The following is a 22863-nucleotide window of genomic DNA, read 5'->3' as shown; positions in this document are numbered from 1 at the left end:
CACCACCCTCTTAGTGAAAAAGTTTTTCCTAATATCCAATCTAAACCTCCCCCATTGCAACTTGAGACCATTACTCCTCGTTCTGTCATCTGCTACCATTGAGAACAGTCTAGAGCCATCCTCTTTGGAACCCCCTTTCAGATAGTTGAAAGCAGCTATCAAATCCCCCCTCATTCTTCTCTTCTGCAGACTAAACAATCCCAGCTCCCTCAGCCTCTCCTCATAAGTCATGTGCTCTAGACCCCTAATCATTTTTGTTGCCCTTCGCTGGACTCTTTCCAATTTATCCACATCCTTCTTGTAGTGTGGGGCCCAAAACTGGACACAGTACTCCAGATGAGGCCTCACCAGTGTCGAATAGAGGGGAACGATCACGTCCCTCGATCTGCTCGCTATGCCCCTACTTATACATCCCAAAATGCCATTGGCCTTCTTGGCAACAAGGGCACACTGCTGACTCATATCCAGCTTCTCGTCCACTGTCACCCCTAGGTCCTTTTCCGCAGAACTGCTGCCTAGCCATTCGGTGCCTAGTCTGTAGCGGTGCATTGGGTTCTTCCGTCCTAAGTGCAGGACCCTGCACTTATCCTTATTGAACCTCATCAGATTTCTTTTGGCCCAATCCTCCAATTTTTCTAGGTCCTTCTGTATCCTATCCCTCCCCTCCAGCGTATCTACCACTCCTCCCAGTTTAGTATCATCCGCAAATTTGCTGAGAGTGCAATCCACACCATCCTCCAGATCATTTATGAAGATATTGAACAAAACCGGCCCCAGGACCGACCCCTGGGGCACTCCACTTGACACCGGCTGCCAACTAGACATGGAGCCATTGATCACTACCCGTTGAGCCCGACAATCTAGCCAGCTTTCTACCCACCTTATAGTGCATTCATCCAGCCCATACTTCCTTAACTTGCTGACAAGAATGCTGTGGGAGACCGTGTCAAAAGCTTTGCTAAAGTCAAGAAACAATACATCCACTGCTTTCCCTTCATCCACAGAACCAGTAATCTCATCATAAAAGGCGATTAGATTAGTCAGGCATGACCTTCCCTTGGTGAATCCATGCTGACTGTTCCTGATCACTTTCCTCTCCTCTAAGTGCTTCAGGATTGATTCTTTGAGGACCTGCTCCATGATTTTTCCAGGGACTGAGGTGAGGCTGACTGGCCTGTAGTTCCCAGGATCCTCCTTCTTCCCTTTTTTAAAGATTGGCACTACATTAGCCTTTTTCCAGTCATCCGGGACTTCCCCCGTTCGCCACGAGTTTTCATAGATAATGGCCAAGGGCTCTGCAATCACAGCCGCCAATTCCTTCAGCACTCTCGGATGCAATTCGTCCGGCCCCATGGACTTGTGCACGTCCAGCTTTTCTAAATAGTCCCTAACCACCTCTATCTCTACAGAGGGCTGGCCATCTCTTCCCCATTTTGTGATGCCCAGCGCAGCAGTCTGGGAGCTGACCTTGTTAGTGAAAACAGAGGCAAAAAAAGCATTGAGTACATTAGCTTTTTCCACATCCTCTGTCACTAGGTTGCCTCCCTCATTCAGTAAGGGGCCCACACTTTCCTTGGCTTTCTTCTTGTTGCCAACATACCTGAAGAAACCCTTCTTGTTACTCTTGACATCTCTTGCTAGCTGCAGCTCCAGGTGCGATTTGGCCCTCCTGATATCTTTCCTACATGCCCGAGCAATATTTTTATACTCTTCCCTGGTCATATGTCCAACCTTCCACTTCTTGTAAGCTTCTTTTTTATGTTTAAGATCCGCTAGGATTTCACCATTAAGCCAAGCCGGTCGCCTGCCATATTTACTATTCTTTCGACTCATCGGGATGGTTTGTCCCTGTAACCTCAACAGGGATTCCTTGAAATAATGGAATAATGGAAATTTACTCATCTGCTAATTTCCTTTATTCCATATAGTCTCTTCTCTAATCTTCAGAGACAGAGGGCAGCTTCAGTGCTTTCACACTTGTGATGCGAACACTGTTGGGTTTGCCTGCTTGGCAAGCCATCAACAGAATTTTTCCAAAGCTGTAAAGTATTAATTTAAAAAAATCTAAACTTTTTCATTTGACCAGTCAGTGAGTGTAACCACCGCCAGTGAAAGATTAAAAACATTATTCATGGCTGTTCTTTCCTCCCATGAATGAGACAGTTGAGAAGAGGTAGCTTATGTGGCCGTGCCTGATGTGGGACACAGCTGAGAATGCCAAAAAAAACAGGGTAGTCACATCCCAAAACGGGTGGTTTATTCTATAATTAGATTTCTTCTTTGAGTGCTTGCTCATATCCAATTAGGGGTGTGTACTGGAAGGTTTTTCCCCTAGCAGCATCTGTCGGGTCAGCTCTGGAGACCCCTGGAGTCGCGCCTTCATGGCGCCGCATATAGTGCCCCGCCGACCCGCCACCTCTCCAGTTCCTTCTTACCGCCAGTGACGGTCGTCGGAGCGTTTAGTCTCTCATGTTCAACGAGCGATCCTCTAGTGTAGTTTTTAGTAAATAGTTACAGATAGTTTTTAAAAAGGTGTTATAGTTAGTTAGATATTTGGACTTGAGGTACTGAGGGGTGTTTCCCTCCCCCGTTTCCCCGTCCCTCTCCCGGGCCTGGGGCATGCCTCAGACCCAGGGGTTTAAGCCATGTGAGGTTTGGCAGAAGCCCATGCCCAAGGGCGACCCACGCTCAGCTTATCTAAAGTGCTTGGGGGAGACCCATCAAACAGACAGATGTAAGATCTGTAGGAGTTTTTGCCCCACACGAAGAAAGAGAGGGATCACAGATTAAAGTTACTGCTAATGGAAACAGCTCTCCGCCCTCAGTCTGAGTCGAATCCCATGGACACAGCACTGGGCTCCTCAGCATCGGTGTGCAACGCACTGGCTTCAGTCCGGGAGGTGCCGAGGAAAGACTCTGGAGTCAGAGACCCTGGGCACCGGCACTCCCCAGCACCGAGCACGGCACAGTCTCAATCTTGGCACCGCTTACAGTCTCCTGTCCCAAAGAAGAAGCACAGGAAGACTGATAGAGGGCGCTCCCTTTCCCATGCAAGGAAATGGGAAGCACCCAAGGGTAGGGCGACTGATGCAAGACCGCACCTCCCCCCCCCAGCTCAACAGCTGGCACCGTCGACCCCAGGCCCATGGGAAGGACCGTTGAGTCCGGTGCCACCGGAGGAGACCCAGGTGGAAGATTTGGGCCTCCCTTCCACACCCAAAACTTATGAGGCGGCGCGGGACCTGATATCTCTGACAGGTCCGCACTCTGACGCAGGGAAGAAAGGTAAGCAGCAGGATACGGACCCTGGACTTCAGGAAAGCAGACTTCGACTCCCTCAGGGAACAGATGGCCAGGATCCCCTGGGGGACTAACATGAAGGGGAAGGGAGTCCAGGAGAGCTGGCTGTATTTCAAGGAATCCCTGTTGAGGTTACAGGGACAAACCATCCCGATGAGTCGAAAGAATAGTAAATATGGCAGGCGACCAGCTTGGCTTAATGGTGAAATCCTAGCGGATCTTAAACATAAAAAAGAAGCTTACAAGAAGTGGAAGGTTGGACATATGACCAGGGAAGAGTATAAAAATATTGCTCGGGCATGTAGGAAAGATATCAGGAGGGCCAAATCGCACCTGGAGCTGCAGCTAGCAAGAGATGTCAAGAGTAACAAGAAGGGTTTCTTCAGGTATGTTGGCAACAAGAAGAAAGCCAAGGAACGTGTGGGCCCCTTACTGAATGAGGGAGGCAACCTAGTGACAGAGGATGTGGAAAAAGCTAATGTACTCAATGCTTTTTTTGCCTCTGTTTTCACTAACAAGGTCAGCTCCCAGACTGCTGCGCTGGGCATCACAAAATGGGGAAGAGATGGCCAGCCCTCTGTGGAGATAGAGGTGGTTAGGGACTATTTAGAAAAGCTGGACGTGCACAAGTCCATGGGGCCGGACGAGTTGCATCCGAGAGTGCTGAAGGAATTGGCTGCTGTGATTGCAGAGCCCTTGGCCATTATCTTTGAAAACTCGTGGCGAACGGGGGAAGTCCCGGATGACTGGAAAAAGGCTAATGTAGTGCCAATCTTTAAAAAAGGGAAGAAGGAGGATCCTGGGAACTACAGGCCAGTCAGCCTCACCTCAGTCCCTGGAAAAATCATGGAGCAGGTCCTCAAAGAATCAATCCTGAAGCACTTACATGAGAGGAAAGTGATCAGGAACAGTCAGCATGGATTCCCCAAGGGAAGGTCATGCCTGACTAATCTAATCGCCTTTTATGATGAGATTACTGGTTCTGTGGATGAAGGGAAAGCAGTGGATGTATTGTTTCTTGACTTTAGCAAAGCTTTTGACACGGTCTCCCACAGTATTCTTGTCAGCAAGTTAAGGAAGTATGGGCTGGATGAATGCACTATAAGGTGGGTAGAAAGCTGGCTAGATTGTCGGGCTCAACGGGTAGTGATCAATGGCTCCATGTCTAGTTGGCAGCCGGTGTCAAGTGGAGTGCCCCAGGGGTCGGTCCTGGGGCCGGTTTTGTTCAATATCTTCATAAATGATCTGGAGGATGGTGTGGATTGCACTCTCAGCAAATTTGCGGATGATACTAAACTGGGAGGAGTGGTAGATACGCTGGAGGGGAGGGATAGGATACAGAAGGACCTAGACAAATTGGAGGATTGGGCCAAAAGAAATCTGATGAGGTTCAATAAGGATAAGTGCAGGGTCCTGCACTTAGGATGGAAGAATCCAATGCACCGCTACAGACTAGGGACCGAATGGCTAGGCAGCAGTTCTGCGGAAAAGGACCTAGGGGTGACAGTGGACGAGAAGCTGGATATGAGTCAGCAGTGTGCCCTTGTTGCCAAGAAGGCCAATGGCATTTTGGGATGTATAAGTAGGGGCATAGCGAGCAGATCGAGGGACGTGATCATTCCCCTCTATTCGACACTGGTGAGGCCTCATCTGGAGTACTGTGTCCAGTTTTGGGCCCCACACTACAAGAAGGATGTGGATAAATTGGAGAGAGTCCAGCGAAGGGCAACAAAAATGATTAGGGGTCTAGAGCACATGACTTATGAGGAGAGGCTGAGGGAGCTGGGATTGTTTAGTCTGCAGAAGAGAAGAATGAGGGGGGATTTGATAGCTGCTTTCAACTACCTGAAAGGGGGTTCCAAAGAGGATGGCTCTAGACTGTTCTCAATGGTAGCAGATGACAGAACGAGGAGTAATGGTCTCAAGTTGCAATGGGGGAGGTTTAGATTGGATATTAGGAAAAACTTTTTCACTAAGAGGGTGGTGAAACACTGGAATGCGTTACCTAGGGAGGTGGTAGAATCTCCTTCCTTAGAGGTTTTTAAGGTCAGGCTTGACAAAGCCCTGGCTGGGATGATTTAACTGGGACTTGGTCCTGCTTCGAGCAGGGGGTTGGACTAGATGACCTTCTGGGGTCCCTTCCAACCCTGATATTCTATGATTCTATGATTCTCCCGATCACGGTGCCACTGCCCTGGCCCCGAGGCTCCAAACGACACAGAGGCCACCGGTGCAGTCCACAGGCAAGCAGGCTATGTCTCGGCAATGGTCTCCATTGCCCCAGCACCGACAGGCATGGAGCCACCATGGTCTCCGTGCGTGGACTCATTGGAGTACAGATCGGACACGGACTCATTGGTGTCCCCGGAGAAGTTGGCACCGTAGCCGCTGGCACTCCCAGACAGTAGGGATGACTCAAACTTTCTCCCCGGTACCGTGGCCACCACAATGGCAAGTACCATCTCAGATGCCGACTCAGTGGCCCTTCTGGACCGCACGGGCTTACCACCAGTCCCAGTGGTCCGCCTCGGCACGCTCCTTTTCGGTCGCTTCTGAGAGAAGAACTGCGTCTAGGGCCAGAGATCTCTCCCAAGCATCAGCCACCGCTACCACTGCTAGCGCCACAATTGGTACTGCGCCCAGCACTGACAGCAGGGCCAGCACCGACAGATGGGCTGGCGCCAGCACCAACAGCAGGACCGGCACCATACCCAGTGGCACCGTGCCCGGCATCATGGCTACAATAAGTACCACGGAAGGTACTGCGGCAGGTACCATGGCTGGTACCGAGGCGGACTCCGATTTGGGGCCGGAGCCACATGGGCAGGAGGGGCCCTCCCATGTTTGGGGCTCCTCATCATTGTCTCCAGATGAGGCAGTGGCAGGAACATCTGGTGTGAATCAGCATATCTTCCCACAGGGCTAGATGTGCATGGGCTTTTAGGGTAGTCACTAAACCAAAGAGCAGCAGAGGGGTTGATGGGGAGTGACTAGGATTTAAATTAGAGATCCTCCTATGTGAGGGGGACATGAAAAAGCAGCAGCACTCTGTGGTAGGGATGTGAAATGACAGCCAGATCTATTGAGATTAGGAAATCTCCCAGGTGTATTGCAGCAAAGGCTGAAACAGATGTTTCCATCTGGGAGTTCGGTTTTTTTTTTAGTTTTTCTTATGCTGGCATTGAGCTGCATTAGGTTTAATAATGCTTTGACTCCCTTGTCCTCTTGTGGATGATAAAAAAAAAAAATACATAGGATAGCCTTGAGAATGTTTCTGGTATTGTACAGACTTTCTGGCCCCCAGAGTAAGAAGGTGACAGAATTCTTGCATAACTAGTGTTTTTTTTGTGGGGTTTTGGACAGCGGAGATTGGATGAAGAATGTTTTGTCATGTCACTTCCAGGAGGCGTCCATGCTGAACTGCTTCCAGGACTTGCTAATCTCTTTGTGGAGGCTTGCCAGTACAGGAAGAAATTGACAGGTAGTTCCCCACGTGCCTATATCCAACCAAAGGCCTTAGCTTGTCGTACAGAGGCTTTGAGGGCAGGCAGACACAGCAGAAGAGCTGGATGACTTTCCCCTGCTGCCTTTGTTCCAGTACTTTTTAGGCTTATAGTTGGAATCTCTGGGGCTATGCTTCTGCCGATGCTGGGTCCAAAAGGACTGCTTTGAGCTGCATGATTGCTTGAATATCCTTTTAGTAACCAGAAGAAAGCATTTTTGATATGCCAATATTATCAGGCACTACCTTTTCCAAGGTTTATTTGAATAGCATTTGAACCAGAGAATTATGAAGCATGTAGAAACTTAGAATAATCACCAGCATTCCAAGGATACAACTGGTGAGTATAACCTAGCTGCAGATCTGGGGCCCATGGCTGTGGCAGAAGAATGCATGATATTTGTGGAAACATTTGGCATAAAAGCAGAGCTAAGACAACATCTTTCACTAGAGAGCCGAAATTGATATGCTTGATGGTGCTGATGGACTTAAAGCCATTGCACCATGCCATAGAAATGCTACCAAAACATGTAGCACAGAGAGCAGCTTACAGGACAGCTGCCAGCCAGTCAGAATCTATTCTCAGGGAGCTCTTTATCTTTCTTTTAATTGAATCCCTTTCAGGGAAAAATGTCCTTCTCAGAGGGAATAATCATGCCTGTAGCCAGAGAAATTACCTGTACATCAGCTTTTCGGACGCTGTTTTTGGGACATGGAAATTTTGGGTTCTTGGCTCTTATAAAATGTGAAAATCTTCCTCTTTAGTTACTTACCCTTTTTCTGGAAATTCCCACTGAGATCTTATCCTAACCTCAAAGGAGGAGTGAAAAGGCAACTGTGAATCTACTTTAACTTCACTCAGGCTTTTGTTCCGTACCACCTGAAACGGGTGTAGCTGGTTACATGTGCCAAAGGTGTTGGGTTTTTTCCTCTTGGCTTCAGACTTTTCCAGAGGAAATTTTTTTTCTGCTTTTTTAGTGTGAGCATTCCTGCTCAGATTTAATAATTCACCTTTTTATTTAGCGGTGATTTTGAAGAAATAAGGGAGAAATCAGTTGCTTTTCAAGTTTTTCTCTTTGATTCCTTGGACTTCCTAGATTTTTAATTTTAACAGTGGCCTCAGATGAGACTTTTAGTCTTCCCAGCTGCCTTGTATCTGAGGGATTTCAAATGAGAAAAAGCTGACTCCAGTTCTGGAGAATGAGAACCGGAGTTCCTTCAAGTGGAGTCCTCTGGACCATGTCCTGAAGCGGGGGGTGGGAGAGGGTGGGGGGAGGAGAGGAGAGAGAATTCTGAAGACCTTACCAAGAAATGGGGAGAGATGTTCATGTTCCCTGGTTCAGAAAGGAGGTTGACTTTGGATGCTCCAAAGCAGTGCTCATTTACCCTTTCGAGGTAGAAAAGCTGAGAGGATCCTCCTTTCTAGAGCCTGAGTTGAAATGACAGGTTTCAGAGTATTAGTCTGTATTCGCAAAAAGAAAAGGAGTACTTGTGGCACCTTAGAGACTAACCAATTGCCACAAGTACTCCTTTTCTTTTTGAGTTGAAATGAGGTTCCCTTCCGCTTGTCCCAGAGGTTCGTTTCTTGAGGCCTAAGGCCCCATTCCTGGCTCATTCGCTCAGGTGCTTTTGAAAATTTACCCTAGGTGACTTAGGAGCATTCCCAACACAGCTCATAAGCATGGAGATGGACTTGAATTTTAATCACACGTGGAAGTTAGTTACTTTACAGTTAGACTGTTGGCCCTGCTCATTCAAACAATTTGATAGAAATTCAGCCACAACAGTATAATGTGGAGGAACAGAAGGAAATAAGCAGGTGAACATTGAACAGACATATTGGGCCAAATTCTCTGTGGGTGTAACTCTGAAGCAAATGGAGAGAGTTAGACTAGCAGAGAATTTGATCCACTCTCTATACTTTTTATCAGTGTAGACCTCAACAAAAGTAAATGCATTTTCTGGAACGTACTTGTATCAGATTAGAAAAATAACTTAAATGGATTTCATTGTAATTGCAGGTTGTACCCGAAATGCTTTTTAAAATGGCATTAGAAAGTACCGCAACATGTACAGTGCCATATTCTGAAAAGGGATGGATTTCTGCTGTGAGATTTTGCAGGTTTTCTATTACAAAGTACTAGTTGCTTGACAGAGATTGCTGTGTACATTTTCCATTCTTTTTTCAGTTTCACCATGTATTTCCTATGGTTTTCACTGCATGCGGTGTATTCTAGTTCTGTGCAAAGATAGGTCAGCCTGAGCCACAATGTTCAGATTTGAATTTCCTCTTAATTTAGGTGTTTTGTTTGGGTTCTTGACATAGTATGCTTGATATTGCTGCCTAAATTCTCAGCTGGCTGAGTTCAAACCTCCCTTTCCATGGCCACAATTTACACCCATATTATTTGCACTTGTAACTTTGCTCAAGCAAAATAAATTGCAGGCACAAATTTAAGTACCTGCACTTGTAACTGCCTGATAGCACCTGCAGTCAGATACTTACAAGTGCAAGTATTCAAATTCATGGAATCAAAAATGTATAGTCTAGCTTAACCAGAAGTTGTGGGCTTGATGCAGGAATTACTGGGTGAAATTCTCTGGCATTTGTTATTCATGTCAGACAATAGATAATCATAATGGGTCCTTCTGCCCTTAAAGTCAAAGAAATTACAGGAGCAGATTTTGAAGACACAAATTGCATCGAAAAAAAGTCATTATGTTCAAAGTGTCGCAAAGTATTAATATTGGTTTATATCATGACATTTCCCAGTTTTTCACATCTGTCAGGTATTTACTGCAAGGTGGGTGCACAACTGGTTTCAAACTCATAGAGTAGTTATTAATGATTTGCTGTCACACTGAAGGACGTGTCTAGTGGGGTCCTGCAGTGGTCTGTCCTGTGTCTGGCATAATTCAATATTTTCATAAATAATTTTGAGAATGGGGCAGAGAGTATGCTTATACATTTTGTGGACAACACCAGGCCGAGAGGGATTGCAAGCCCTTTGGATGACAGGATTAGAATTCAAAATGATCTTATAAATTTGAGAATTGGTCTGAAATCAACAAGATGAAATTCCATAAAGACAAGGGCAAAGTACAACGCTTAGGAAGGAATAGTCAAATGTGCAAATACAAAGTGGGGAATAATTTGCTAGGCAGTATTACTGTGGAAAAGGATCCGAGAGTTCTAGTGGATCACAAATTGAATATGAGTCAAAGATGTGATGGACTTGTGAAAAAGGCTAATATATTCTGGGGTGTATTAATAGGAGTGCCATGTGTAAAACACAGCAGATAATTGTCCTGCTCTGCTTGGTACTGTTGAGGCCTCTGGTGGAGTATTTTGTTGCATTTTGGGGTGCCATGCTTTGAGAAGGGTATGCACAAATTGGAGAGAGTCTAGAGGACAGCACCAAAAATGATAAAATGTTTAGAAAACCTGACCTATGAGGAAAGGTTAAAAAAAACTTGGCATGTTTATTGTGGGGAAAATACTGGGGGTGGACCTAGTAACAGTCTTCAAATATGTAAAGGGCTGCAATAAAAAGTGTAAAGATCAATTGTTCTCCTTGTCCACTGAATGTAGGACAAGAAGTAATTGACGTGGTCTGTACCAAAATTAGGTTAGATATTGGGAAGAATTTTCTAACTGTGAAGGATGCTTAAGAACTGGAAGTGGTTACCAAAGGAGATTGTGAAATCTTCATCACTGGAGGTTTTTAAGAATGGGTTAGACAAACACCTGTCAGGGATGGTCTAGGTATACTTAGTACTTCCTCGGTGGGGGGACAAGGGGGGAATGCATTATATGATCTTCGAGGTCCCTTAAAACCATATTTTTCTGAGGTTCTATGATCCTTTTCTGCTAGTGGTGAATAATTGCTCTAGGCTACCCTTTTTAATCTCATAACAAAATAAGAGAACTTAATTGTTGAGCAGAGATACTTTTTGAGATGCTGTCAGCCAACCTGAGTCACGCAAAGTTAAATTTTTGTAATAAAAGGCAGTGCGTGGTATAATAATATCTAATGACCATATATTTTGCATTTCAATAGCACCTTTCAGCCAAGATTCTCAAAGTGCTTTACAAACATAAACTCATATGAAACTCAGTAATCCTCACAAATACCTCTACGAAGTGATAGGTAAGGATTATCCCCATTTAACAGACAGGGAAACTGAATCAGAGAGATTGAGTGAATGGCCTTATTTCACTCAGGAGGTCAGTGGCACATCTAGGAATAGAATCTAGGCTCTTACTCTCAGTCCCTTGTTCTGTATTCCACGTCTTGTTATACTGAGATATGAAATAACAGTTGAAATTATCAGCTTGAAAGCTGGTGATAACTACATATTTATATCATTAGAATTTTTTTTTTCTATATTCACTGGAGTAAGTCAGGAGTTTAAATCACTTCCTTCTGCATTGACTTCTAGCTTAAATGTGTTTCTGTTTTGTAACTTAATGTCAATTTCAAGTTTTACCCTTTGATGAATAACTAAGTCATTCAGAGTAATGCAACACCTTCCTCTGTAGCATGGGGCATGGGTCACTTGCTAGAGGATTCTCTGCTCCTTGAAGTCTTTAAACCACAATTTGAGGACTTCAATAGCTCAGACATAGGTGAGAGGTTTTTCGCAGGAGTGGGTGGGTGAAATTCTGTGGCCTGCGTTGTGCAGGAGGTCAGACTAGATGATCATAATGGTGGTCCCTTCTGACCTTAGTATGAATGCATTTGCATCTCTTTGCATTTCATTTTGTGCTCATTGGCCCATAAGGACATTATCACCTTTGTTTTCATAAACCAAATTTAGAATAGCCTGAGTAATTGTTTTTGTCTTGTTAGATGGAGCGTAATTAAATAAGATCTTTGTAGATATTGTGAGCCCAGTTTTCAAACATGAGTTCGTACATAGGATGTCCAAATCCCACATCTTTCAATCATGTTGGTACTTAGGTGCATAAATCCCTGTTTTTTGAATGCCTATATGTTGATTTAGACATCTTGGGCCAGATCCTTAGTTGGTGCGATTTGGCACAGCTCCTTTGATATCAGTGGGATTACTTACGCTAAAGCGCTTTGCTGGATCATGGCCCAAGTCCCTCTCCCCTGCCTTTTTTTTCTTTTTCTTCCATTCCTTTTCACAAACTGGGTCATATCATACCATCAGTTTTTAAGCAGGCTCTCTATTGAAATAACAAGGTATGTCCCATTAAAATTAACTTATTTATGTGTTTTAAGATGACATTTCTCTTCCATGCCTTTGATGACAATGTCCAGATTACTAAAGTTTGGTCAAGGAAAATCCTGACTTCTAGTACTAGAATTTCTCCCCTCACCCCCCTCCCCCCGCCCATTTTATCTCCTCCTTGCATATAGTATATCTTTATTATGGCCCCTCACAATAAAATAATTAACAGAATTTCTGTTTGATTCTTAGAGTTTACAAGACATTCAATAAGTGTAAAAGGAAGGGTAGGATTTGAGCAATATCCTTTCACATACTTTTTAAGGCCCTGAAGCTGTAATTGACCACAAGAGTGGACTACTGCCATATGCTCTGCCAGTTGCAGGATTAGGATCCAAAGTGGTATTTCAGTATATGAAACCAAGTATCAGAGGGGTAGCTGTGTTAGTCTGTATTCACAAAAACAATGAGGAGTCCGATGGCACCTTAAAGACTAACAGATTTATTTGGGCATAAGGGGTAAAAAACCCACTTCTTCAGATGCATGGAGCATGCCGAAATACATCTGTTAGTCTTTAAGGTGCCACCGGACTCCTCGTTGTTTTTCAGTATATGAAATACTCCCAAAGTATCAATGAATTGAGTTTTAATAGAATAAAAGTTAAACATGACAGTCAAACCAGGCTTCTTAAAGCTCAGAGGCTAACTATCTGAATTGGATTTCAACTACTTAAGAGCAGGTAGTTATCCGTACAATGTATGCATAGATACTTGGTACTTAGCCTTACTGTTTCATTAATATCAGTATTCTTATAGTTGTTACATGAGTCACTGTTGAACTGAGTCCAATAGCTGTGTACATGTATTAATATAATGGGCTCAGCCCATTAATTCTCAGTTGCTACGGTTCTACACTGTGGCAAGATTTAACTTCCAAAAGAGCTGGTTTTATGTAATAGAAAACAGAATCTTAGCTTATGAAATGTTAAGCTGTCTTTGTGTTTAAGTCCTATAGAAAATGAGCCCCTCTCTTCTTTTCTAGGGTATATTTCAGAAATCGCTGGGTAAAGACTGTCCACCCAGTTGTGCATCAATACTGTTTGATTTCAAGCACACATTCCACCTTTCAGATGCCACAGAAAGAAGATATTCTTAGACAACGAGTAGTAGTTGTTACTTTGAATACTTCACAGTATCTATGTCAACTGGATCTTGAACCTGGTGAGAAGATTTCAGACAAGAAATATCTTTAAAATACTTTTGAGAAATAGTTTTGTTCAGTATTTTTCAGTGCCAGTCAAAGTGGCTCTTACATCTTTCCCCATCCTTGCCATAAATGAACCCTCTCAATATTCTTTTTGGTTTTCCCTTTTGGATCCAGAGACAAGAAGGAAAATATGAAACTTTTTAATTAGTGAATGTTACAGAAGTGTTAAATGTTACCATCTAAATTTGTTGGTATTCAGATTAGCCTCATTCTGAACTTTGTTTATTAAAAAATGGGGATCATTTAAAAAAAATCAAACTTTAATGAAAAAACAAACAAACCAGCATTGTCCATTATTTAGAACTGATTCAGCATGGGAGAGATGGGGATACTGAATATTTTATTTATCTCTTTGTCAAACTTTGTTTCAATGGAAACTATTTGACCATTTCTACATGCTTTCTCCAGACCCTGATCCAGCAAAACACTTTGCTGAAGAGGGAAGGACTTACGCACATGTTAAGTGCTTTGTTGAATCAAGGCCTTTGGGATGCTGTTAGTGGTGGTATCTTGCTTTTTCACATACAGTACATATTTTCATATCTTTATCAGATAATTTATTTTTCAAAACACCCACAGATTATTCTGTACTTTTTGTGGATTGTTTAGCTGTGGAGACTCCCTGACCTCCCCCTTCCCCTCCCCTCTCATGCACGTACACATGCGCGCGCACACACCATTACATTAAAAAGAGATTAATTTGTTATTTCTAGATTATTTGATTTGAAGTAACCTAGACTAATTCACTGGGGCAAAGGCTGCTTAGTGCCCATCACTTTCCTTGATCCACAAATAAATTTCATCTGACAGTTAGAGAATGTCTAATCTCTTTAAAGATATTTTTAAGATTAATTCCTTATGGCTGGACATGCTGCTATGGATAAGGTTAAATTCTAAATCATTAAACATTTTTTCCAAGATTTTAGAATTTGAATGTGATCTCTTTGAGACAAAAGTTCTTACCTTACTTATTTGGTAAAGGGCTGCATATATTCATGTTGATACACATATAAAGTTGTTACAGGGGGTTCAAGGCTCACTTTCTTAGTTTTTGTCATAAAGCATTGAATAATTTATTACTCGATAATCAATACCTGTTCATTATTTTATATTCATTCAAAGAATGATTGTTAAATTTTTTTTTACATATAATAAATCTTACTCCGTTGTCCTGAAATTGTTCTCTGACACCATTTTAAATCTTTAAGAAATATATATACGCATTTCTCAAAAATGTAAATATATATTTATATTTCTCTTTTACCTATCTAGAGCATCAATACATTTAAGAAACACAATTACAAATGTAAAATTTTGTGTTCAAAGCTTTAGTTCATCAGTTTTTTCCAATTATGAATTTTCCAGTGAATAGACTGCGTAGCCTGATCTACAGATTATATACTAATTATATTAATTACATAAGAATTTCCAGTTATTACTTTGAGGGTTGACAGGTTCTTGTCCCAAGATCAGGCCCAGTATTATTTAAATTCTTTCGCCCTCCAGTTCCTCCCTTCGTGAACTCCCACTTTCCCTCGTGTCCCATTCCAGCAAAGCACTTTGGTGTGTGTATAAATTTAAGAACATTTATAGAGCCACTAAAGTCAATGGGACTACACACATGTTTAAAGTCCATCATGGGCTGAAGTGCTTGATCAAGGTCTAAATGCCTGCAAGAATAGATGGACTTGGCAGTGTGTCTGGAAGGTTAACAAATCTGGGCTCTGTCAGACCCAGAAGGGAAGCAAATTCCAGAGTCGAGAAACCTATTTGGAGAACATCCTGCCAGCGGTCTCCTCTTGTTTGTGTCAAGGAAGCTCCAGATTGACTATCTCCACTGTTGTCAACTGTGGCAGGGGGAAAAGGTGTTCTCTCAAGCAAAAGTTAAAATAATTTTCTGAATCAGTTGGCCACTGTTGTCCATCTGATATGCTGTGCTATTGTTTGGATGGTTTTTAGCAGTTAGTAGACATTCATTTGCATATGAATGTGTGGATAGTTTCCACTGGTGAATATCAGAATGTAATGCTCTCAGTAGTTTATCCTATTGTCATCACTGTGTTTTTTTGTATCTGCAATTTCATATATTTGCTGATGTCTCTCTCTATTCTATAGGGTTTTTTACGCATATTCTATTAGATGAAGCTGCGCAGGCCATGGAGTGTGAGACGATCATGCCTCTAGCATTAGCTAATAAAAACACAAGAATCGTCTTGGCTGGAGACCATATGCAAGTAAGAGACTCAGGACTTTTTCATATCGAGCTTGGTTTATATTATATTTCCCTCAGAAAATGTATTAAGTTTATCCATCTATTTAAGGTACTTATCTGGCCCCATTACTGTAGTAGTAGAGTGCCTCACAATCTTTAATGTATTTATCTTCACAACACCTCTGTGAGATAGGGAAGGGCTATATTTTATAGATGGGGAACAGAAGCACAGAGAGGCTAAGTGAGTTGCTTAGGGTCACACAGGTAAGTCTGTGGAAGAACAGGGGTTTGAACCCAGCTCAGCCAAGTCCTAGGCTAATGCTGAAACTACTGGGACAGTTCTTTCTTTTATAAACTATATAAGTTTAAAAGCTACATAGTGCTTCAGTTTAATGAGGTGGGCAGATAAGTATGATCACCCCATATTATACGTGGGAAGGTGAGGCACGACGAGGTAAGGTAACTTGCCTAAGGCTACCCATTGAGTCAGTGGCAGAACCAGGATCAGAATTCCTTCTCATTCTGTGCTCTGACCACTAGCCCACACAGTCTCTAAAAGAGGTGAAGGAAAACAGATATCACATGTTATGATTTAGGCAATGCTTTTTTATTAATGACAACAACATCAGGAAGAGGATCTAAACCATCAGTGAATATTCTATTAGATGAATTGAAATTGAAAATACCATTATGTTTCTGCCCTTGTGTCACCATACTGTGCTTAGAAATTGTGGGAGTCTCAAAAACTGATGATGGCATGTCATTCTGCTGCCTGTAGGCAAAAGGGAGTGAGCTTAGAATAGGGTCAGCCGTACTTGCTTTGTTGGTTTAGTAGTGAGGATGCAGCCCCTTCTTGTGCACCGCTACAAAAGATGTAATGTCATATGCTTATGGCTCCTCTAGTCCTTGCATAAATACCCCTGTTGAGACTGCAGGACCTACAGACCTGGTACAGGGCCAAGGGGGCATTTATTGTTCTAATAATAATCCCTAGCTCTTATATAGTGCTGTTCATCCATAGATCTCAAAACGTTTTACAAAGGAGGTCATTATCATTATTCCCATCTGAAAGATAGGGAAACAGAGATAGAGGGAGGGAAGAGACTTTCCCAACATCACCCAGCAAAGCAGTGACTGAGCCAGGAATTGAATCCAGGTGTCCGGAGTCCCAGTCTAGTGCCCCAACCGTTAGGCCACATTTCTGCCTCTATTCTATCCTCCTCTTCCTCTGTAAAAAGCTCTTTTTCCAAGTAAAATAGTTTGGCTGTTTTCATATTTTTTAAAAAATAGTGATCTCACCTCAGTGTGCAACATTTGCATTTCTAAAGTTAAAAGTGAGCTGACACTGAAAAAATAAATACAGCATCTCAAATCATTAACATAGCAGAATATATATGTAGGCTTAACATTTCCAGGCATGTCTAAACAATGTTTTAAAATCAGTTCCGTATTTCCTTACCTTTCTAAATTGAAATCCTGGGTTATGCCTTTTCCTGCTACAGCAAATGATGTGAGTCACCACTAAAGCCGTGTAAGTGTGGTGTAGGCATTAGGGAAGCATACTGGTAACCGGGGCATCTTGAGTTCTATTCCCAGTTCTCCCAGTGAGTACAATAACTTATAATAATTTTATAAATCTTGAAGAGATCCTCAAATTAAAGGTACTAGAGAATTGCAAAATAGTATTCTGCAAGGTGTGTACCACCTTCCATTGTTTGCGATTGTCAGTGACGTCTGCAAACTATATAAGCGAAACATAGACAAGGGTGTTTTGGCACACGCATGTAAACAAGCTTTTTTTCTTCCTTTCATCTTTACATTGTAACAAAATATTCTGCTGGTCAGCTAAGATCATACGTACTTGTGTCACTTTTGCAGCAGAAAGGTGTGTTTCAATGCAGTTATTGTAACTAGCCCCAAACCAAGTCATGGACATATGTTTTCTTAATACTACTGAAGCAGCTTTGTATGATTTAGTTGTTTACATCCTTCAGCTGATGTAGAATTTTTCTTTTAGGAGTATGAAAATCTAAGTCTGCATATTTAGTTAAATTTTCTCTGTATGTGTGTGTCTATTACAGCTCAGTCCTTTTGTCTACAGCGAATTTGCCAGGGAGAGAAATCTTCATGTTTCATTACTTGATCGGCTCTATGAGCACTACCCTGCAGAGTTTCCATGCAGGATCTTGCTGTGTGAGAACTATCGCTCCCATGAAGCTATCATCAAGTAGGTGTGAACTTTTTCACTGTATCACACTTTTGTTTGACTGGTGTGAGTGAACCTCAAAAGGCAGAACGACTTTGTCATTTCAGTGCCACATGTAGTTGAAAAGAGAGAGAGAAGCAACTACAACTTGTATTTACATAATAAAATCATAGTAGTTTTGCATTTTAAAAGTTAATTGGTGAGAAATTTTTTCCATTGTTAAATAATGAGACAAGAAGTTTTTTTGTTTAAAAAAAACATACAAAGTTCTGAAATTAGCTGCGGGGAGCAAAAATTGGGGTATATTTCGACACTCCTATTATGGAGCTGTTGTTCAGGGAGAGGTGCCTTGATTGAGAGTCTTTCCTGCTCTGGCTGACATTAGTTAACCTGCACTGGATATGCTCAGTATGTTCCCCAGTGTCTTTGTGAAAGGCCATGGCTAGTTTGTGATTCTGTCCTGAAGAAGCAGGCAGGTTCAGGTGGCCAAACATTGCTGAAATAAAATTTTTATTAAAGCTAATGATAAAAAAAAGTATATAATACATAAGTTGAGAAAAGAGTGTCTGTACATCTGGGTATAGTGCTTAGATTATCCACAAATACAACGTTTGTTTTTAGTCGTAAGATGCATATAGTGCATAAACAGCAATAACCCAAATTTAGGTGACCGAATTTAAGTATACAGTTCAGATATCTAGCATCCATGCATTCGGGTACGTTACTCATGAAAAAAGTTATACATAGAGTTGGTGACGGAAAGCAAAATATATCTATGAGTGAATACTGTCCCTCAGTAATTGAGAATTTAGGATTGGTTGTCCATTTAGAGGAAAAAACAGTCCATCAGGAAAGTATTTGAGTTACTTTCCCGATGGCTCTTCTCATTGGCACTCCAGCTCATCCCTCCTGGTATTACCAGTGTGTTCTACGTAGATGTCCCTCGACCACCTGATGGCATCCGACATACCGCATAGCCATTTCCACCTCTCCACAAAGGAAATAGACTCTGCAGCTGCAGAACCTTGACCTTGAAGCCCTTATAAAAATATTGCAGTAATAGCCTGTGATACTGAGCAACACTCTTAGCACCTGCAGTAGTTTGGACCACTAACATAGTAGCTCTTTTAAAAAGTGAGGGTAGAATTGAAATTAATCGACTTTTAACTCAGTTCATATTCTGCAATTCTTTTATTCGTTTCAAAAATTTAGACAGCATCAGAATAATTCAAGAGCATTGATTATTTTTTTCTTGCTTAAAAAAAAAAAAGCTGCCTGCAACATATAGAATGACATGATCGTATAAGTACAAAAAGAAAAAAATAGGTCAAATTATGGTCTTATCACTTTGCTAGTGTCATTTTTTATTACTTTTTTCAAGACTCACTAATTAATTGTTTGTCATTTTTATGCTGTGATAAACTAATGGCTGCTAGTATAATGAACTCATCCATTTAGCTGTGCTAAAAAGAATCAGTGCAGTCATGGAGAAAACTGTTAAAGTTTAAATCCTTGCTCAAATATTTAGTGAAGAATATTATGTTGCTATCCAATCATGTTAATTGGGTTTTCACTCACTATGTTCACAGCAAAAAGCAGAAAAATCCATCATGGAGTCAAGATTAAAAGTTTAACACACTTTGCTAAATAGTGTATAATAAGGCCTCTTTCCATTAGGTGTACACTGCATTACAAATTCAAGTGTGGTTTAGTTTAGGCTACATTTCTAGAAATTATAAATGAGAGGGAGGCTGATGGGACTCAGAGGAGGCTGATTCTTTCCACTTTAGGTTACAGATGGGATATAGATACATTCACCTCGGAGTTGTCTAGTGTAATGCAGCCCTGGTTGATAGTGACCTAAAGTTGTGATCTGGTGGTGATTTGATGGCATATGTGAAATGAGTTTTTTGCTTTTCCAGTAGACAGTTGTCTACGTCTCCAATCAAAACCACAATTACAATAACTGGCAGCCTTCACGGATTAGGGGGTCACGAAGACTGAGCAATCCTCTGACTTCTAGAGGGGGTAACTCCATGTCTAGGTTGAGGCTTATGAGTAGGGCAGAGTTGGGAAGCTTGCATGTTTTTTTGTTATGTGTTTGTATAATGCCTAGCACAGTGGGGTCCTGGACCATGACTAGGGGCTCCTAAGCACTATAATAATACAAATGATTAATAAATCATAAAGGCTATACCTGTTCTGTGAGTAAACTGAGGGATACAGGGTTGCAAGAATGACAGTTTTCATGTTCTCTAAGGGACATGTCAGATTGCAGTTGATATTATATGTTATGGACCATGCAGCTAGTTTTCTTCAGGGGTTGGCAAAGTGTCCATGGTAAAAATTTTGTGGTCTGGGGGGGGCCGCTCGCGGGTGGTTCCCCGCAAGCGGCTCCCCATCCCTGCTGTTGCTGGCAGAGGCGTGGCCAGGCAGCTCTGCACACTGCCTCCGTCCCCACTTCTTCCCCGAGCGCTGACTCCGCGGCTCCCAGCCCATTGGCCGGAAACCACGACCAATGGGGAGGGTGGCGCCTGCCGACGGGGCAGCGCGCAGAGACGCCTGGCCGCGCCTCTGTGTAGGAGCTGGAGGGCACATGCCGCTGCTTTCTGGAGCTGCTTGAGGTAAGTGTTGCGTGGAGCCTGCACCCCCTCCCGCACCCCACCCCCCTGCCTCAGCCCTGATCCCCACTCCCACCCCAAGTGTGGAGGGGCTTAGTGTGGGGGGAATCCAGGTGTGGTGTGTGACATTTCTGGGTGGGGCAAACTAGGTGGGGGCAGCTCAGTGGGAGATCTAGATGCACAGGGACTCGGGGGGTTCTGGGTACAGGGGCAATGGGACTCTGCAGGTGATCCAGGAGAATGTGGTTGGGACTCAGCAGGGGAGGTCTGGGTGTCGGGAGATGGTGCTCGGCGGGGGGGTCTGGGTGTGGGGGTCTGAGTGGGTAGATCTGGGTGCTGGGGGAGTGGGGCTAAATGGGATGGGGGCCATGTGTAGCTGGTTGGGGCTCAGTGGGGTGAGGGTCTTGGTGTGGGGGGTTCATCGGGAGGGTCCAGGTGTAGGGGGTTAGGGCTTATCAGGGTGAGGGTTCAGTGGGCCTTCTTAACAGGGTAGCCCCAGCTGCTGCCGAGGGGACTCCTGCTTCCCCCTGTGATTCCTCTATCCCCTTTTCTTCCACGTTTCATCCCCCTCCCCCATTGTCCCATGCCCCATTCCCCTCCCTTCACTTCCACATTCCCCTCCCCCTACCCTATTCCACCCCCCCTTCTTTCCCCACTGCTTCTTCCCACCACCCCTTTGGCCCCTTTCCCTCATTTCCTTTGCCCCCCCCTTACCTAGCCACACTGCTGGCACTCTTTGTTGCACAGAAAACAGGAAGGCTCCCAGCACACAGAAGGGGAGCACAACTGGCAGTAGGACCAGGAGGCAGTGTTCAGCTGCCGAGTCTGCAGAGCCTAGAGTCAGCCTCCTTCAGCTGGGCAGCTCTGCTCTTGTGGAAATGAGGATGGGCAGTGAAATGTAACCCCGTGTGTCCCTGCATGCCTCACCTCTGTTTGGGGGGGGGGGGGGAGAGAACCCCCCCTCCCCACCTGTGCCAATGGTCGCCCCCTCGGTTTTCTGCAGGGAAGCACAGGAATTCTGTGTGGGGAGGTTTTGCGGGTGCACAGTCCTGCAGAATTCCCCCAGGAGTATCTCTTGCTGGATTTAATCAGCAGTCGGCAGGGTTACCCTGTGCTTTTCCCCTGTTTCTTCTATTTCTGTCCTACAGTGTGTGTTTTTCCTTGTCTGATACACTAAGACAAAGAACATTGCTATTCGTGCCTGCTAAAGGGTCAGATTCTCTGGAGTGGGCAATGAGAGCTCAGCACACATCCATAAAAGGCACACAAATGGGGCTTTTAGCTACCCTTGTGCCCCTGATCTTGAGGTTGCTGGTCACTGACCTGGTCCCAGGCAGAAATGAGAGCAACCTGGAAGCTGGTGTATCTTGTGCTGGCAGCCAGTGGCCTCCAAGACCTCTTCTGACAGTTGAAGATCAGCCAAAATGAGGGGCAGCCTGGCCACAACACATTTCACTGGCAGCTAGGAGGAGGGGTATATGTCATCTGGTGGTGCTCCTCTAGTGGCCAACTCCACCAACTTTAGGGCTGCTTTGGTCCGACATAATGGCACAAAGGAGCTGGAGCACTCTGGAGAATTGTAGCCAAGATTCATCATAGTGGTTCTTGATGCTGAAAAGCATTGTAAATGACACCAAATTTCACCCACTAGCTTTCTTATTTGAAATGTCTTGCTTCTTTTTGTAAGAATTTGTTTTGAGGCCAGTTTGCATATGAGTTTTTGTAGAAATGCCTTTTCCCATTAATCCCATTGCTTTCTTGGTTGAGTGACTCCATTTTTAATTGCTATGTATCTGAAAAGTGTTTGTAGTGTACAATATTGCATTGTGGATAGGAATAGAATTCTCACTGCATGAAGGTAGATTGTGTATTCATTGTATATAGATATAACATCCAAAAAACTATGTTAAAAGAACGTTAAGTTTGCAAAGTCAAACATTGGAAAGTTAGGAAATGCCAGAATTAATTAATTAATTAAAATCAGTACCATAATTTCTACCCCTTGTGCATTATGACACACTCTTTAATTACATGATCACATGCTATTTTGTGGGGCGGGAGAGGTAGGGGTGGTTCCTTTCTCCAGTCTTCCTCCCCTGGCTCTTTACCTCAATCTTCTTGCCTAGCCGGTCCCAGTCTCCCCACAACCCTTGTTCCAATCTACTTGCCCTCTACCCCCAGGTCTGGTTCTTGTCCCTTCTCCCTTTAGGTCAGGCAGCTGCCTTCTCTTCCACATTGCCTGGGTGTCAGCAAGGGGAGCATTGCTCTCACTTCTAATGACCCGCACCACAATGGCTTGTAACAGCAATTGCAGGGAAAGCCCTGCTCAGTCCCTGCAGCCCTGGGCTGGAGCTTGCTCAGTGCAGACAAAATCTTCAGAAATTTAGCTGCCAGTTGCTAACAACTCTTTACTGAATATGTGCAAATGGAGGTTTTTCAGTGGCTCAGAACTCGACCAGATTTCGGCAATTTTTGATGGGAGCAGCAAAAGTGCTGCTGGTATTACACCAGAGTGATATTGCTACCCAATTTCAAGTCCTTGCTCTAAGGCGTTGAGTC

The 22863-nt window shown here is 43.6% G+C and overlaps 1 protein-coding gene across 4 annotated transcripts in view; it reads left to right on the top strand.

Moving 5' to 3' along the window:
* Positions 1–22863, top strand: part of HELZ (helicase with zinc finger) — a 155264-nt gene that overhangs the window by 75473 nt on the left and 56928 nt on the right. For all 4 annotated transcript variants that reach the window (XM_037913350.2, XM_043527736.1, XM_037913354.2 and 1 more), the window contains exons 16-18: positions 13041–13219; positions 15381–15499; positions 17559–17704. In XM_037913350.2, coding sequence (XP_037769278.1) covers positions 13041–13219; positions 15381–15499; positions 17559–17704 — 444 coding nt within the window. The remainder of the gene's footprint in view (positions 1–13040; positions 13220–15380; positions 15500–17558; positions 17705–22863) is intronic.

The sequence above is a fragment of the Chelonia mydas genome, chromosome 14 (assembly GCF_015237465.2).
Source record: "Chelonia mydas isolate rCheMyd1 chromosome 14, rCheMyd1.pri.v2, whole genome shotgun sequence".
Classification (NCBI taxonomy): Eukaryota; Metazoa; Chordata; order Testudines; family Cheloniidae; genus Chelonia; species Chelonia mydas.
This window is presented reverse-complemented; position numbering and strand designations above follow the sequence as displayed.